This window comes from Lithobates pipiens, unplaced genomic scaffold, assembly GCF_037356315.1.
Source record: "Lithobates pipiens isolate NorthernLeopardFrog02 unplaced genomic scaffold, aLitPip1_a1.2 Scaffold_109, whole genome shotgun sequence".
Classification (NCBI taxonomy): domain Eukaryota; kingdom Metazoa; phylum Chordata; class Amphibia; order Anura; family Ranidae; genus Lithobates; species Lithobates pipiens.
The window spans coordinates 445087-464305 of NW_027507695.1; the positions used below are offsets into that span (position 1 = coordinate 445087).

Sequence of the window (19219 nt, forward strand, 5' to 3'; positions counted from 1 at the left end):
AAGTGCCCCAAAGGCTCTATACACTTTACCCTGCTATGAGTGCCTCTTTAGCAAGCCAGATGCTATAGGGCACCCCTGCCCTGCCCTCATCTCAAGCTGGGCTGTGTGTGTTCATAAACCTACATCGCACCAGGAATCGATGCCCCTGTTTTCCTCCTCACTGGAGTTTAGTATAGCTCCAACTGCTCTCAATGTGTTCTCTGAGAGGAGTGATTCTGCAGCTAAGACTGCACTGGAGCAGTGAGAGCAGTCAGATAAGGCTGTATTCACACAGGAACAGACAGCTGCTGGAGCTCCTTACCCCTCTCATAGCCGTTCCTGACAGCCGTAGTGGGAAGTGTGAGTCAGCATGTCACTTAGTTCTTTTCTACGAACGTTATTAAAGTGGAGTTGCGCCTAAAAAAAAAAAAAAAAAAAAAAAATTTTTTTTTTTTTTTTTTTAGTCAGCTGCTGACTTTTTAAATAAGAATACTTACCTGTCCAGGGCGCCTGCGATGTCCTCACCCGAAGCCGACCCGTCCCTTGGCTCTGGGTGGAGGCGCCAGCATTGCTAGTAAGGGAATCAGGAAGTGAGGCCTTGCGGCTTCGCGGCCTGGTTCCCTACTGCACATATACAAGTTGCGCTGTCTGTTCTGAGTGGTCCCTGCTGTCTTCTGGGACCTGTGTGTCTCCCAGAAGACAGCAGGGCGGAACAGAGGAGGGGCTGGACATGGCGTAGTTTGCCGTGGATACTGCGGCGATCTTTTGCTGGAAGTGGCAGCAAATACCTGTATTAGACAGGTATCCACTCCCCCACTGGGGGGGATCCGGACAGTGGAAGTTCCATTTTTGGGTGGAACCCCACTTTAAGTGTACAGAAGTACACTTCATTCATGGAGCTGTACAGCAGGATGATGCACTGCGCTATTGTACAGTGCCATGCAGTTCCGTACAGTGCGCTAAGATAAAATGCAGCATGTTGCAACACAGCTCCAGGCTGCCTTGCCGTGTGAACGGGACACACAAAATACTATTTATTTTTTCAGTTTTGTTGCAGGGCGTTCTAAAATTCAGTAATAAGCTTGTCACAGCACTATGTGTAAATTAGTCCTAAGGGTTTAAGGACAGGGGTGGGTAGAACAATTAGTGGGCCTTTTTTTAGCCTAAAGTATATGTAATCCCTTACCTTGTAAAACAACCTATTCAGTTAAAAATAGAAATGAAATGAAGGGCAAACCATTTATGTAAGGATGGATGTATACAGTGCCTTGCGAAAGTATTCGGCCCCCTTGAACTTTTCAACCTTTTGCCACATTTCAGGCTTCAAACATAAAGATATAAAATTTTTATTTTTTGTGAAGAATCACCAACAAGTGGGACACAATTATGAAGTGGAACGAAATCTATTGGATATTTTAAACTTTTTTTAGCAAATAAAAAACGGAAAAGTGGTGCGTGCAAAATTATTCGGCCCCTTTACTTTCAGTGCAGCAAACTCACTCCAGAAGTTCAGCGAGGATCTCTGAATGATCCAATGTTGTCCTAAATGACTGATGGTGATAAATAGAATCCACCTGTGTGTAATCAAGTCTCTGTATAAATGCACCTGCTCTGTGATAGTCTCAGGGTTCTGTTGAAAGCGCAGAGAGCATCATGAAGACCAAGGAACACACCAGGCAGGTCCGTAATACTGTTGTGGAGAAGTTTAAAGCCGGATTTGGATACAAAAAGATTTCCCAAGCTTTAAATATCCCAAGGAGCACTGTGCAAGCGATCATTTTGAAATGGAAGGAGTATCAGACCACTGCAAATCTACCAAGACCTGGCTGTCCCTCTAAACTTTCAGCTCAGACAAGGAGAAGACTGATCAGAGATGCAGCCAAGAGGCCCATGATCACTCTGGATGAACTGCAGAGAACTACAGCTGAGGTGGGGCGAGTCTGTCCATAGGACAACAATCAATCGTACATTGCACAAATCTGGCCTTTATGGAAGAGTGGCAAGAAGAAAGCCATTTCTCAAAGATATCCATAAAAAGTCTCGTCTAAAGTTTGCCACAAGCCACCTGGGAGACACACCAAACATGTGGAAGAAGGTGCTCTGGTCAGATGAAACCAAAATCGAACTTTTTGCCCACAATGCAAAAATGATATGTTTGGCGTAAAAGCAACACAGCTCATCACCCTCAACACACCATCCCCACTGTCAAACGTGGTGGCAGCATCATAGTTTGGGCCTGCTTTTCTTCAGCAGGGACAGGGAAGATGGTTAAAATTGAGGGGAAGATGGATGCAGCCAAATACAGGACCATTCTGGATGAAAACCTGTTGGAGTCTGCAAAAGACCTGAAACTGGGACGGAGATTTATCTTCCAACAAGACAATGATCCCAAACATACAGCAAAATCTACAAAGGAATGGTTCACAAATAAACGTATCCAGGTGTTAGAATGGCCAAGTCAAAGTCCAGACCTGAATCCAATCGAGAATCTGTGGAAAGAGCTGAAAACTGCTGTTCACAAACGCTCTCCATCCAACCTCACTGAGCTCGAGCTGTTTTGCAAGGAAGAATGGGCAAGAATTTCAGTCTCTCGATGTGAAAAACTGATAGAGACATACCCCAAGCGACTTGCAGCTGTAATCACAGCAAAAGGTGGCTCTACAAAGTATTAACGCAAGGGGGCTGAATAATTTTGCACGCCCCTCTTTTAATTTTTTTATTAGTTAAAAAAGTTTCAAAAATCCAATAGATTTCGTTCCACTTCACAATTGTGTCCCACTTGTTGGTGATTCTTCACAAAAAATAAAAATGTTATCTTTATGTTTGAAGTCTGAAATGTGGCAAAAGGTTGAAACGTTCAAGGGGGCCGAATACTTTCGCAAGGCACTGTAGATACACACTATATTAGCAAAAGTATTGGGACACCTGCCATGAAATTTAATGGCACCCCAGTCCATAAGTTCAATATTGAGTTGGCTCACCCTTTGCAGCTATAACAGCTTCAACTCTTCTGGAAAGGCTGTCCACAAGGTTTAGGAGTATGTCTATGGGAATGTTTGACCGTTCTTCCAGAAGCGCATTTGCGAGGTCAGGCACTGATGTGGATCAGACGGTCTCCGCTTGAATTCATCCCAAAGGTGTTCTGTCTGGTTGAAGTCAGGACTCTGTGCAGGCAGTCAAGTTCCTCCACCCCAAACTCGATTATCCATGTCTTTATGGACACTCTGGAAAGCTATTCATTGTAGATCGCTCTTCAGGGGGAAATAGGGGTATAGATAATCCCATACAGTTACAGGAAGGATAGGAACTTCTCTATTTAAATCCTTCACTGTATTATGACTTGCCTTTATCCTGACTGGGAGGTGCAAACGCCATGTCTTGGCACATAACAAGTGCTCACCTCTTCCTTGCTGTGGAAATCGTTTCCTTCCCCTGGGACTGGTATGTTTTAGCCACTTCTCGTAGGAACCAGTCCCATTGCCACTCCCTGTAGTTCTGCTGCTTCTGAAGCCTCTGCAATAGAACCCTCACCACCAGAACGTGTATCCACATCAGACAGGCAGTGATGTGGACACCCGGAAGAAGGACCCACCCGATGTAAACAAAAAAGGGAGAGAGAGCTTGGGAGCTGAACATTACATAACTGATGCTTTAGATAAAAAAACAAAATTCTAAATGCCCAATTTACTTAATGATCAGCTGTAGGAAGAGGGAGGATGTCCTTGCTTTGCTCAGCGTTGGGCTTTAAGGGATGCAGTAGTGATGGCATGGCTTTCAGGTGGAACCACAGTGGAGAGAAACAGGATCCAACACACCTGGAAGTGTTTGCTAAAGATCTTGGCAGTGTCTGGAATAGCATAAAGGTTCCTTTTAACAGAGGCCATCCTGAAAAGGATAATATATGTATTTCAAAGAAGCACTCTGAATAGGGTAGATCTATCCTAGCAGAGTCCTTTTTAACCGAATTATCCTACATATGTTGTACCTGTTTATCTGCAGCCTTCTCTACATCGATTCAAAGTCCAGAACTTTATACAGCTTTCTGAGAGTTCAAAAAAAGGAGAGCGCTGAAATGACACTTTGCAGAGCTCAGAGAGGAGAGCTCTGAGAGCTGATTGGAGTTAAGGGACACACACAGCATACAGGAACGGAGCTAAGGTTTTCAATCTGTTGGAGGTCCCTCCTCTGTCACTTTTTTTCTCTTGGTGTCAGTGACACCAATAGAAAAAACAAAACAAGTGACTCATGCTGGTAACAGAGGAATAAAACAGCAGACAAAAAAATTACACTTAATGCTCTTAATTGAGACAAGTACACACTATAGAGCGATATGCTTTGTTCATATTTCATGTTTTAGTAAAAAAAAAAAAAAAAAATCTGAAAGAGAGGGTGATACATTTTAATGCACATTTGCCAAAGGTAGTGGCTTCAAGTATTACACCAGTCATTTTATATTTTGTTTTTCACATAAGGGGTATGAGAACATAAATGACAATCAATAGTGGTATATAGGGTGTCAAACCTGGTCGTCAGCCGTATACTTAAGTATTTCAGGGACGATTTAGCCCAAGTGAATGGGAAGGCAGTTTGTAACCTGTCAGTCAGAGAGGGTGGCAATTCGATAGGTAATATTTCTGACTTCATATGATTGATTTTGAAGTTAGAAAGTGTCCCAAAGTGTTGGAGTTCCCGCATCAGATTAGGCAGGGAGATCAGGGGTTCCGTTAGGTGGAAAAGCACGTCATTGGCATATGCTGAAAGCTTGTGCTCCGTGTGACCCATCATAAGTCCTTTAATGTCTGTGTTCGCTCTGAGTGCGTAGAAACGGTTCCAGCACCAGGGCGAACAAAAGTGACAAAGGAGGGCATCCCTGTCTATTGCCATTTCTGATTGGGAATCTCGGGGAGAGGAAGCCGTTGACTTTGACCTGAGCACTCGGGTCCTAGTACAGAGCCATGATCCAGGTAAGCATGTGTGAACATAAGCCCAGCGCCTCTAGCACAGCACGTAAATAAGTCCAGTCCACCCGATCAAAGGCTTTCTCCGCATCGGTGGGCAGGATCAGGTAGGGGGGGGATTCAGAGGAGGAACGCGCCCAATGGATATGGTGGATTGCCCTGATAATGTTGTCTCTAGCCTCTTGGCCTGTGACATATTTCATGTTTTTGAGGTTTACAATCACTTTAAAGTGCAGAGACTTGGTCAATACAATTTAATATCAGGTGTCTTACTTACTAATTTTGGCACAGGCGAGGTCCCTATCTTGATCATCATTGATTTTTATTTTATTGTTGACTGTACTTATTGACATATCTGTATCGCTTTCTAATAATATGACCCTCCTCTCCTGCAGGGATCCTTCTTCTTCTCCCCAGGACCTATCTGAATGTATTGAACTGCTCTTGAGTCTAGAGGAGCCAGCTCACCTGCTTTGTGATGAGTTTCTAGCTCATGGACGTGGACGCTTGGCTGCTCACCTCTCTGATCTAGAAGGGGCCAGTGACATTCTAGAATTTGTTGACCAGGGTTGTGGTGGTTTTATTAGTGACACCTGTCTCCTAGCAGCTTCTTACCAGAGTCTGTTCTGTAAAGAAGCGGGAAGCACAGCACAGATGGCTGAGCGGAAGCTTACCACATTCCTGGATGAGCTCAGCGAAGGCTACTTTGAGATAGTTGAGAAGCGGTTGCGAGAGGAAAAGAGTCCAGGAGACAACTCGCTCTTAGTCCGGGCACTGGACAGATTCCATAGACGGCTCCAGGCACCATCCAAATTGGTACCGGGGTGCAGTTTTAATCGGAGAGGAACGGAGATTGTGGTTAGAGCAGCACAGGAGCGGCTGTCTCAATACTTACAGGCTTTAAAAGAATTCTTCCAGGGTTGTATAACGGATGTTCGACAAGCACTTGCAGCTCCAAGAGTTCCTGGGAAAGAGGCTCCAGCATTGGGGGACCTACTAGCCATGCTCTCTGGGTCTGTTTTAAACCAGATTAAATCTGTTTTGGCCTCAGTGCACCTATTCACAGCTAAAGATGTGGCTTTCTCAGACAAACCATACTTTAAGGTAAGCACAATCAGCATTTTAAATGGAACTTCAGCCCACAGGTATTTTTATTTTAAAATGCTTTTTTTATTGAGCTCACATGAGGTAAATACAGGATGACAATGCTCCCCTAACAACAATGGGGTAAAAAAAAAAAAAAAGAAGCAAACAGTCATAAAAATACAATAGGACTCATGTAAACTATACAAGAAATATAAGGGGATTGATAGTGTAAAGAATATAGAATTGGAACAGAGGGGATCATATGGGATAATTTTATGAAAACAAAGAGAATAAAATAAGTTCAATCAGGTTATACTGATATAGGTTACAAAGGAGTCAGCTCTAGTGTGAGGAGAGGAGGTCCATAACCCTCATGTTTTAACATATCTCAACAGATTTAATCTGATGCGGCCACATAGAAATTGACTGAGAGCAAGAGGCGTTCCAATTTTTGTCCCAAAATGTATAGAATAAAAGTAAAGTTAAAAAAAAAAACCCTTTTGTGACATGACGATTGGGGGAAATCCCTAAAAGGCATATTTCGAGTGACAGAATATTTAGTAGTCCAAACAATTTACAAATAAAGTAAAGGACACCAACATTTAAAGACAGAACTGCATTCCAAATGGTATAACAAAACTCGAGGCTTGGTTTAGTTTTTAAATAAGTGGAGAAAGGCTAGAATCTTTGCTGAGTTCTTAATGGCATTTATATCCGTGTTTAAAATTTCCCCTTCTCATTTTGGTGATTGGTATCACTGGGTCATAGAGAGAGATAGCATGCAGTGAAAACTCAGCAGAGCTTACATTTCTTCCTCAGGTCAACACTAAAATAACATTTTGTTCTGGAGCTCTAGTATTTAAGTATATCCATCATATTGTGTTACTCTTTTTCCAGCTTCTCCCTGTCTTGCAGTTCTTTCACTTTTGTCTTGCTAGGGTGAGTTCTGTAGTCAGGGTGTCCGGGAAGGACTGATTGTAGCTTTCATCAAGTCTGTGTGCCAGACGGCGCGGCAGTTCTGTGACTCTCCAGGGGAGAAGAGTGCCAATACACCACCACTGCTCTTGTTGCTTCTCTCTCGGCTCTGCTTGGACTATGAGACCTCAACAATCAGCTACATACTGACCTTGACAGATGAACAGTTTCTGGGCCAGGTAAAAGAAATGCTGCATTATATTGTGTTTTTGCTGAATGTGACCTCCAGTTAGCATTAAAATAGTTAGTAAATATAGATGGGCTCAGGCATGTTCAGATCCTAGTCCAAACCAGCCTGAGCGATCCCGCCAGGAAGCTGTCACTGTACTGGGCCAATCGTAATAAGCTGAAGCATTTCCTGCCCTGCAGTCGCACATATACACTGAACTTGTATATGTGCATCTGTGGGCGGGGAATGCTTTTACTGCTTATGGTTTTCCGCAGTACAGATGACAGTATCCTGGTGGGATTGAGTAACGCAAACTAAAGTTCCACCGCTGTTCACTGCAAGCAGGTAGGTTTTTGTTACAGGGGAGAGAGGCAGTGTCTATTCTACAATAAAACACATTTACTTGTCTGTTTGCATCGTCCACTGGCATGTAAACTGGGCTGCCCATGCTCTGCTTGCAACGGCCGGCCCGATCCCTGTGTGCATGAATGACGGCCTGTTATGCATGCGAAGGAGTGATGTCATATCACACCAGCCAATGAAGATGGCCAAAAACCAGTACACAGAAGAGGATGCCAGCGAGGGACATGCCAACCGGACAGGAGCACCCTCAGAATAGGCAAGTATAGACTTTTACAGGGTAGTTGTTGGAGTAGGCTTAGAATGGGTGTGGGAGAAGGTTTAGTTATAGTTAGGATTCAACTGTAATTTTACTTTAAGTAGGTTTGGACTAGGATCCGAACATGCCCAAGCTCATCATGTTGCTGGTCTTTTGTGCCCAGGGTCATTGATCCCTAGATGCCCAAGCTACATTTAGTCAGTATGTGTTGGTAAATTTGACTATATGCTAATGCATGGTTTGCATGAAAATGATTTTTACACCTAAAATGCTTTTTATTTGCTACAATGTTTTTTAATTAAAAAAAAATTCTCTGTTTCTTTACTGTATAAGCTGCCAAATAGAGAACAATGTAAAACTACACATAGCTTTTTAATATTTTTATATTTTTTTTTTTATTTTTTTTTAATTTTATTTTTTAATTGTGTCTCGTAGTTAAACACATCTTCAAGGTGATCAGGAACCCCTTTGATTCTGTCCCTTTTTAGAGCAATCAGTGAAATCCTTAGCTATAAACAGGATAACTCCAGTCCTCAAGATGCCCCAACAGGTCATGTTTTCAGGCTCTCCATTAATTTGCACAGATGATTTGAACAGTTTCACTGCCTTAGTAATTACCACAGCTGTATCCTCTGAGGAAAATCCTGAAAACATGACTAGTTGGGGCGCCTTGGGGACTGCAGTTGAGAAACACTGGGGTAACTTACACTGAAAACTAAAAGTACCGTAGCAGAGTAACATAGATTAACGTGATATTAAAGCCTTGTGTTTTGTTTTTTTAAATAACAAACATGTTATACTTGCCTGCTCTGTTCAATGGTTTGCACAGAGCAGCCCGGATCCTCCTCGGGTCCCCCGCCAGCGCTCCTGTCTCCTCCCTCAAGCAGTTTGCTGTGGGGGCAGCCAAGCAGGCATGTTACCAAGCTGCAGCATTCACACATGGAGCTGCGGCTTGTCCCTGCTCCCACTGCTGCCAAAAGACATTCAGGAGTGAGAGTCCCCGGAGAGGCAAGGCTATCGTAGGCATCACTGGATCAAGAGGGGTCTCAGGTAAGTATGGGGGGTACTCACATAATGTTTTTTTACCTTCATGCTTACAATGCATGAAGGTTAAAAAAAAACTTGTGCCTTTACAACCATGTTCCCTCAGCACTGGCTATCATGCCAGGGGAAGATAATTTATGGATTGAGGGCAGGAAGTAGTTAATAACATGTGGGTGATTTTCCTTTCCGTTTTAACCATATCCCGCCGAGCGTACGCAGATCTGCGTACTCGGCTTCCGGGGGGTATACCGGGATGATGCCCGCACCTGCAGGCATCATCCCGGTACCGTTTTCTTCAGCAGGCGATTGGCTTTCCAGCCATAACAACCGATGCGGCTAAAAGCTGCTCGGCTGTTATGCCGGAGGAGCGGGAGGGGACGTTCCCGCCACTGTAACCGGTGCTCCCGTTTGATCGGGAGCACCGATTCAAGTTGCGCTGCCTCCGGCCACTGGGGAGGAACTGGAACGAAGCCGTAATCGGCTTCGTTCCAGTCTCCTCATAGTAAACACGGAAGCGACGTCATGACGTCACTTCCCGTTTACTCGGCTGCCAATGGCGCCGGTTTTAAAAAAAAAAATACGGTATTCAGAATCGCCGTTTTCAGCGATCTGAATACATTGAAGTGTAAAGGAGGGGTGGGGGGTCTTTTAGACCCCCGATCCCTCCATAAAGAGTACCTGTCACCACCTATTACTGTCACAAGGGATGTTTACATTCCTTGTGACAGCAATAAAAGTGATCAAAACTTTTTTTTTTTTTTTTTAAATAAATAAAAATAATAAAAAAAAAAATAATTTTTTTTTTAAAGCGCCCGCCGTCCCCACGAGCTCGCGAAGCAAAGAACACACACGGAAGTCGCGCCCGCGTATGTAAACGGTGTTCAAATCACACATGTGAGGTATCGCCGCGATCGTCAGAGCGAGAGCAATAATTCTAGACCTCCTCTGTAACGCTAACCTGGTAACTGTAAACATTTTTTAAAGCGTCGCCTATTGAGATTTTTAGGTACCGTACTTTGTCGTCAATCCACAAGTGCGTGCGATTATAAAGTGTGACATGTTTGGTATCTATTTACTCGGCGTAACATTATCTTTCACATTATGCAAAAAAATTGGGCTAATTTTACAGTTTTTTTTTTTTTTTTTATTCATGAAAGTGTCCCTTTTCCCAAAAAGTTGCGTTTAAAACACCGCTGCGCAAATACTGTGTGACATAAAATATTGCAACAATAGCCGTTTTATTCTCTAGAGTCTCTGCTAAAAAAATATATATAATGTTTGGGGGTTCCAAGTAATTTTCTAGCAAAAAATATGGATTTTAACTTGTAAACACCAAATGCCGAAAATAGGCTTAGTCATGAAAGGGATAAATAAAGCAGCACCTGCACTGTTAGCGCTGTATCTGTAATTTATATATCACTTCTCTTTTGTGGTAGAGGGCTCTGTTATTTCCCCATTGCAAACAATATCTAGATTATGTCCACAACACACACAATCAGTTTAACATGTAACTGTTCAGCACCATAGACAAGCTTTCTGGAGCAGTAGTATTTACTCATAATTGGCCATATAAAGCAAGAAATGTGTAAATAGTTATTCATATGGCGTAATTAAATGTGTCAGAATTTGCAATTCTTTGGTACAGGGAGGATGTTTTTCCTTTTTAGATGGTATTTACATTAAATACTAGTGACATGCATCTTTTGCATTGTTTCCAGAGTCTTTTTTTTCTGTTCCTATTGTTATAGATGTTGTTTGTTTTGTTAGGACCACTCTCCAGTCACTCCCGTCAGTACGCTGTGCTCAATAGCTCGCTCCACTGCTCAGACCCTGCTCAACCAGTATGTGAAGTCTCAGGGTCTAGTTGTTTCTCAGATGCTGCGCAAGAGTGTTGAGACTCGGGACTGGGTGACGACCATCGAACCACGGAATGTCCGAGCAGTTATGAAGAGAGTAGTGGAAGATATTACCAGTGTTGATGTACAGGTTAGTCTGCTTTTGTTGCCCAGAAATTGATATTGTTCTGCTGTAATGACCCTCTAGTGCTATGCTATCATCTCAAGATAACACTAATACACATAAATGTTTTCATCTTTAAATGGCCATGTTTTTACTTACATTACTTTATTGATCTGCACAGGTTGGTTTACTGTATGAGGAAGGAGTGCGGAAAGCACATAGTAGCGATTCCAGTAAACGCACCTTCTCTGTGTATAGCAGCTCACGTCTACAGGGAAGATATGCACAGAGCTACACTCCCAGGTGAATATATGAGCAGCAAAAATAGAGCTGTGTACCTTGTATAAGTACCTTCTTTAAAGCGGGAGTAAACCTGCTTAAGTTTTTTTTTTTTTTTTTTTTTTTTACCTGCAAAGGAAAAGGTATAATGAGTTGGTATGCACCACATACTAGTTCATTATGAAATACTTCCCTTGGAACAAGGCCCCGACATCTGGCCCGACCCACGCAGAGGGAGCTGACATGTTCCCTCGGCGTGTCTTCTGGGTATCGTGGCTCCCGCGATGTGAGTGTCCGGAGCAGCGATATCGTCACTCCCGCGCAAGCCAACATTAATGCCTGAACCCAGTATTACAAACTTTGAGATGTAAAACTGTACATCTTTCTTCTTCAATAATTTTTATTAGGTCTCAAAGGAAATGGAACACAATATTAATAACAAACAATAAAAGAAGAATATTGTACAGACAAAAATGAGATTTCAAATGTTTGAGACATTAAGAGCAATTGCCAGCTAGGATACATTAAAGCACATGAGTTCACTGTACTGAGTTTAGGGAAGGTGTTTATAAAGAATACATTAGATTCAGTATAAGAAGGCCTATGGGAATGCTCATATAATTAATGAGAAAGGAGAGTAATGTTAGTGGAGGAGGGGAAAAGCGAGCGATAGGAGGTAGAAGGGGCAGGATAAAAGCAAAACTTTAGGGGACACAGAGAATTAAACGGGAAAAGGGAGGGATCAGCCCGGTGGGGGGTTCAGCATCAAGTATCATAGTGACTGTTAAAGGTCTAATTAGTGATAAGTCCCAGATCTTTTACGAAATTTAGAACTGGACTCTTGAAAACGTGTTTGGTTTTCTTGTTCAAAAATTTTATTAAAGGTAACACATCAGTGTACAGGCGTATGGTAAGCACATACATAATTATAATACAATAAATGTTGCCAAAAGAACACAAATTTTACAAGTTGTATTATATAAACAACTAATGATGGCTAAAAACAAGATATAAGTGTTTGGAGCACATTATAACCACGTGACATATGCAATACCCCCAGCATACAGGCATAGTAATATGCCTAGAAAAGCTCCAAAACTGCCCACTCTGAGGGATTTAGTAGCAAACTTTTCGTAGGAGGCACAACAAGGGGAGAGAAAGATGTGCTGTTAGTTTTTCGTTGATCATGGTCCAATGCGTGCAAGATTTGACCTCTGTGAAGGGTATGCTTCTTGTTAGCCAGGCCTTTGCCTATATTGTATACAGGTGAATTATGCCTTGTTTTTTTCAGAATGAGGCCTTTATTTGTTGGTAAATGGTAATGGATTTCTCTTGAGTTATTTTTTTTATTTTTTTAATCAAAGGTAAACAAGCCCAAAATAGTAAAATTTAGCTGTATATCTCCTGCCTTTTTTATGACCCACCACAAAAAAAAAAAACTCAAAATAAATGATCCTACTCCTCACTTTCACAACGGTATCACATATTTGCACATTATTTGATGTTTGTACCCGTAGTAGGGCCAAGAAATAATAGTGCACTTTTTTTTTTATTAATCCTACCTAAACTTGTTGACACTAAAACTTTTAGGCCGGGTTCTTATTGGTGCGATATCAGACATTGCATGTGATTCGCACTGCACTGCCCACAGATTGGTCCAAATGCGATGCAAACTCAGCCATACAAACTTGCACAGGACTCCTTTTTTTTGGTCCGCAAAACACCCATGCATTCCGATTCCTATCCGAATTGACAATTTGCACTGCGATATGGGAAACAATCTGGGGCTGTCATTAACTTTGTATTGCCACTCCCAGCGGTTCGCATAGGGCATTGTGAACTGCCTGCAAGTCAGGTGCAACAGACTTTTATTTATTTTTTTCTTTTAGCGAGGAGAAGGAGAAGGTTTAAGGAATTAACGAGGGGTGGTGGCAGCAGAAAGATCAGAGCATGCAGCTTGAGCTTTCTGTTCTCTGTTCTTTCACAAATATGGCAGAACAGAGAACTGATTAAGGGTCCTTTCACACGGGGCGGATCAGTTCTGATCCGCCCCGTGGATGTCCGTTTGCTCAGCGGGGATCACTCCGCCGATCCCCGCTGAGCAGGGAGATGACAGGTCTGTCTCCGCACACTGTGCAGGGACGGACCTGTCACAGCGCCGCTCTCCCCTATGGGAGATCGGATGACGACGGACCGCAGTGCCCGTCGTCACCCGATCCGATCCGCAGACGGATGGAAAAATAGCTTTTTCCTCCGTCACACTTTTTCGGATCGGAGCGGGTCGGATGTCAGCGGACATGTCACCGCTGACATCCGACGCTCCATAGAGCTCTATGGAGCACCCGTTCAGGTCCGCCTGAAAAACTGACAGGCGGGCCTGAACGGGACGTTAGTGTGAAAGGGGCCTTACAAAGCATCTTCATTTTTTAGGTTTAGAAGAGTGGTGCAGGCTTGCACCCAATGTATATTTTTCTCCATTCAAGAGGCGAAAACTTACAGGGGTAGGTTTTACAGACATGATGGTCACTGTGATAGCCAATCACAGGCTATCACCACAATTGTGTTTGGCAGCCGTTTCTTCTGGTTCCCAATTGTTAGCATGAAACCAGCAGCTGTCGGTGACAGCTTGGTCTTGATGCTGGGCCCATACTATAATGTGCACTTCCAGCACAAACACAGGTGCACATATGTGCAGCGCCTCAGAAGAAGACCCGCTTCTGTGAGGACACATATGTGTAAGGCTGGTGGGAACAGGATAAAATGCAGCATAGAAAAATAGGTTCACTTTAATATTGGCTCCATCAGTAACACATTCTTCCTGTCCTTTTATTATCCAGGGTGTTCCCAGGTAGTGGATTGTGAGTCTCTCACCTCCCTCCCACTTGACAGCCATAGTGCTTGGTGAGGGGCTATTTAAGCACCCAGCACTGTCACATGGGGGTGGAAAGAGGCCCCAGCCCTGTGTAAGCTCCAATTCATAACTTGGAAATTATATGAAGCTAATTCTCCTTACTCACAAATGTCAAATGGAGTGGCAGGGGTTTGAAGGGAAATGTGTACCACAAATCAACTTGCTTTATGTATTTTGTCCTATCTAACTTACTGCCTTAACCTCTTCAATACAGGAGACTTAGACACCTTCCTGCCCAGACCAATTTTCAGCTTTTAGCGCTGTCGCATTTTGAATGACAATTGCGCGGCCATGCTACACTTTACCCGAACAAAACTTTTATCATTTTGTTCCCACAAATAGCGCTTTCTTTGGTGGTAGTTGATCACCACTGGGCTTTTTAGTTTCTGCTAAACAAATAAAAACCGAAGACAAAACTTTGTAAATAAGTAAGTTTTCTCCTTCGCTGGTTGGGCTGCACTGACAAGCACTGATGAGGTGGCACTGATGGGCACTAATATGCAGCATTGATATACAGCACTGATGGGTACATATAGTTGGCATGGATGGGCACTGATGGGTAGCACAGATGTACACTAATGGATGGTACTGATGGGCATCACTGATTGGCAGGCATCCATTGTAGGCACTGATTGTTATCCCTGGTGGCCATGGGTGGCATACCTGGTGGTGACTAGTGGTGGGCATCCCTGGTGGTCCAGTGTGGGCATCCTCCGGGGGGCTGTGCTGATAATGAGCAAAGACCCCCCCCCCCCCCCCCCCCGTCAGAGCAGCAGCCGATTGGCTCTCCTCTATTTGCGTCTGACAGACACGAGTGAGGAAAAGCCGATTAATGGCTCTTCCTGTTTACACTATGATCAGCCATGATTGGACATGGCTGATCACGTGGTAAAGAGTCTCCGTCAGAGACTCTTTACCTAGATCAGTGTTTTGGTGTGTCAGACTGACACCCCGCAACAACGATCACTGTGATGCGCAGCTTGTTATCCTGGCGACGTCATATGATAGTCTGGTCAGGATAACACAACCACTTTTGCTATATGGTGGGTGGCAAGTGGTTAATTAACTTATCCTTGTCGACATTTCTTCATTGACTTCTTCATTTGTCTGTAAAGACCTTTACAACTCGGCCCTCGCTTGTCATCCTTGCTGCCCATAAATCTACTTGCCGTAGTTTACAGTGACTTATTGTGACTAAATTCTCTTGGCCTCTTGTCTTGTATTTTTTTACTGTAACATTCACCAGTGTTTACTTTTAAGGCATTTCCCAAAAATGTATCTTCTTTGAGAATTTATGGAATGCATAGCATTTTCTTCATTCTTCTATTGTTGTGGTTAGTGTGCCAAAAATTCATACTACGTTATAATACTTAACAATATAAAGAATTTCTTGCTGGCATAGCGGTTTATATACTCCATCAAATTAACTTTACCATTTTGGTAAACTTCTCCCATTCCTTAAAGCGGGGTTCCACCCTAAAGTGGAACTTCCGCTGATCGGAACCCTCCCCCCCCCCTCCGGTGTCACAATTGGCACCTTACAGGGGGGAGGGGGGTGGAGATACCTGTCAAAGACAGGTATTTACACCCACTTCCGGGCATAGACTCCCATGGGAGTTTCTGTCATTTTCTGTCCTGCCGCGCTGTCTGCTGGGACACACACGGGTCCCAGTGACAGCACGGACAATTCCTATTGCGCTGCGTGACTCGCGCATGCGTAGTAGGGAACCGGGAAGTGAAGCCGATTCGCTTCACTTCCTGATTCCCTCACCTAGAATGGTGACGGCAGCAGCCGAGAGTCGAGCGATCGATCGGCCTCGGCTGCCGGCATCGCTGGAACCCGGGACAGGTGAGTGTCCATTTATTAAAAGTCAGCAGCTGTAGTATTTATAGCTGCTGGCTTTTAATATATTTTTTTTTTTTTAGGTGGAATCCCTCTTTAATAGATAATTATGGAGAAGTGCAAAATAAAATATATGATCTTTGTTCTGGTGCACTTCTGCCTACTGAGTCCACATTGGCTTCTGTACTTCAGATCCATTCAAGTCCTATAGGGAAATTCCTACCAGGTAGGTTACAGTCAAAACAATGGCCGTAAGTACTGCAGGAACACAACTTTGAAGCTGTGATCAGAGTACTGGGTTTATTTTACTTAAAACCCAGCAATTTCCTCCACATGGTTTTCAGTCTGCACTTATTAGGTGGTATTATTAAGCTGTTCAAGCAAAGCCATTTTTCCATTTGTTTTGTATCCATGTTGTAATTACATTGTGTAGTTGTATTTGGTTGAATATGTTGATACTTTGTAAATTAAAATATTAATATGTTTATTTCACTTCACTTAGTGCTCCCCTGGACACCAGCCTTCTGAGTAATATCCAGAAGTTATTCTCTGAGAGAATAGACATATTTAGCACTGTGCAGTTTAATAAGGTAAAATGATTTGTCTTGTCAATATTTTTGTGAGTTTGCCTTTCTCTATAGTGTGCCCAGTGGCGGCTGTTACTCTATTTTGGGGGGGGGGGGGGGTTGCAAACAAAACCCCAACCAACCCCACAGACAGTGGGATAGATGGATGAGTGGATGGTGGGATAGACAGACAGACAGACAGTGGGATAGATGGATGGATGGTGGGATAGACAGACAGTGGGAGGGATAGATGGATGGTAGGACAGACAGACAGACAATGTCTCACTCATGTCTCACTCATGTCTCACTCATGTCTCACTCATGTCTCACTCATGTCTCACTCAGTGAAGCAGGACACCCGTTCATTTCATTTTTTCAGTGCTGATGAGATCGTAGCTGTTATCTGATAAAAATGTAACAACTATTACTAGGCTCTGCTCAGTAAATCCTATACACTCCACTTTGTCAGATGATAGGAATAATCTTACCAATGCAGCGGTGGCCAGTCCATCACTTCCTTGTTTTCATGTGCTAATTGGAGAGGGGAGGGGCCTCCCCTCTTCATTGAACACACCAGGATTAGTCTTCACGGCGGCCATGTTTTTGTAGCCCGCCGGAAATAACTTTGTTCTCACACAGAGAACAAAGCACTCGGCCGGGCGGATGCTTTGTGGAGCGATCAATTGCGCCACAAAGCATCTCCAAACCCCATCAATGAAGCGCCACGTCTGCAATCTCGTGATTGCATTGACATGGCACTTTCCATAGTGCATTGTGTCCGGCGCCCAGACACAGTGCACTTAGTTAAAGGACATTTCTTTTTTTTTTATTATTCTTATTTTCTTAAAAGGGCCATTTAAAAAAAAAATATTTTTTTTATTTTTCTGACTACAGGGGGACGGCGCCCGGGCGCCCCCTATGGTTGGGCCGCCACTGAGTGTGCCCCTTACCTTCCTCGTCTGACTTGCACTTTTCCTGTGTTAGCGGGCTAAAGCCTGCTGTCAGCTGACGTCACAGACCCAGTCCAGGCTCCTAAAAAGATCCCCACTGTATGGTCAGGATTTGCCCAGGAGCTTGGACTGGCAGCTGACTCAGCATCTCAGAGAGCCTGCGCCAGCTGTTCCTGCTGATTGACAGTCACTGGCTCTCTGCAGGCCAAAGACAAAAAGCTAAGCGATAAGCGTTGTTTGATCACTCAGTTCTCAGTCTTAGAGGCAGGGGGACAGCTGCAGCTGGGTTGTGTGCTACAGTTATCTAGCTGAGTATGTGTGTCTAAACTATTATTATTATTATTTTTTATTTTTATTTTTTAAAAGCCCTAATTTCTGTTTTAAATAAGGAGAGAATTCTAGGCTTCTAGTCGGTTCAGTGTATACACCACACTTCAATGTAGAGCTTCAAGAGTAACTCCACTTTTGTTCAGAAAAAAAAACATTCCCTTCTGGATGTTCTATGTACATTGCAAGGATTTTAACAAACGTTTTGCAGGTTCCTATCTTTTTTATCCTAAAGAAATAGCTGTCAGCTGCTGCACTTGCAGGCTTCTAATGAGGAAAGTGTCTGGTTCTGCATCCCTTTAGATGCAATTTCCCCCTTTGGGATTATCCCACCAAAAATGCAGGGAATGCTGGAAATATGACTTGTATCTTAGTGCAGATTTCTGGGAAAATCAGTAAACCAATCGCGCAAGCAGGAAATACATTTTTTTGAAGGGGTTCTTTACACCATCTATGTACAAAATGGGTGCCATATTGAATTGCATTTTACAGACAATTCTAGCGCTGGAGATTATTTTTTTGTTTTTTTAACAGCAGTCAATTACAATATAACATGTGTACTATCACTGGTTATTTCTTACCCCTTTTTAAATTTAGTAGATAACCGTACCTTTAATAAGGGGAGGGGGGTGTTAGGGGTTAGTGTGTGCCGGAACTGTATGCTACTTTTTATAATCTTGTCACATGTCTAGTTAGATGCACTGGGAAGTGTTCATTTTTATGATTTGAGCCTCTCTTGACATTGGATTGTGTTCTAAAAAAAATAAAAATAAAAAAAAATGTGCGATTGCCAAGTGAACATCTTGTTCTGTTCTATTTGTCTCCTCACAGGTTTCTATTCTGACTGGTATTATAAAAATCAGCCTTAAGACGTTCCTGGAGTGTGTCCGCCTCCGCACATTTGGCCGCTTCGGTCTGCAGCAAATACAAGTTGATTGTCACTACCTGCAGTTGTACCTGTGGCGATTTGTCAGCGATGAAAATCTAGTCCATTGCCTCTTAGATGAAGTGGTGTGTAGTGCAGCTCATCGGTGCCTGGATCCTGCACCCATGGAGCAAAGTGTAATAGAGGTCATATGTGAGCGAGGCTAAGTTATGGACTGAAGATTTGTGTAATGCACTGTACATATATACACATTTGTGTGATCTGTATATACAAGCATGGAATAAACTGATGTAAGAAATAAAATGGTAGAATGTGTAGATCATCAAATGCTTGAGTAATCCCAATAAGGTTTAGGCCTCATTCACACTGACTCTATCAAGGCTGCACTTATTTGTGTTCAGAGGAAATTTGTAAGCATGTAATGTTTATACAATCGTGACATTCACACAGTGTTTAGGTTTGGTCAGTTTAGCTTCCTTTGGAAATAATTGGTTCCTGTGCATCCAGGGTCCAATTATATACTCTAAATGCACCTAAACGCTGCTAAAGCAGGAACATCTAAATGCAGGAAATAGTGATCTGGGAGGCATAAAATTTAGTTTTAAACTTCCCAGATCACTTCTGCATTTAGAAAGGCTTAATGCAAGAGTGGCAGTGTGAATATAGTA

At 43.1% G+C, this 19219-nt stretch overlaps 1 protein-coding gene across 2 annotated transcripts in view; it reads left to right on the forward strand.

Moving 5' to 3' along the window:
- LOC143959115 (vacuolar protein sorting-associated protein 51 homolog) overlaps positions 1-18854 on the forward strand; it is a 28150-nt gene extending 9296 nt beyond the window's left edge. For both annotated transcript variants that reach the window (XM_077467928.1, XM_077467929.1), the window contains exons 5-10: positions 5333-6041; positions 6962-7177; positions 10598-10816; positions 10971-11092; positions 16325-16412; positions 18497-18854. In XM_077467928.1, coding sequence (XP_077324054.1) covers positions 5333-6041; positions 6962-7177; positions 10598-10816; positions 10971-11092; positions 16325-16412; positions 18497-18757 — 1615 coding nt within the window. In that variant the 3' untranslated portion in view covers positions 18758-18854. The remainder of the gene's footprint in view (positions 1-5332; positions 6042-6961; positions 7178-10597; positions 10817-10970; positions 11093-16324; positions 16413-18496) is intronic.
- Positions 18855-19219: the final 365 nt, after the last annotated feature.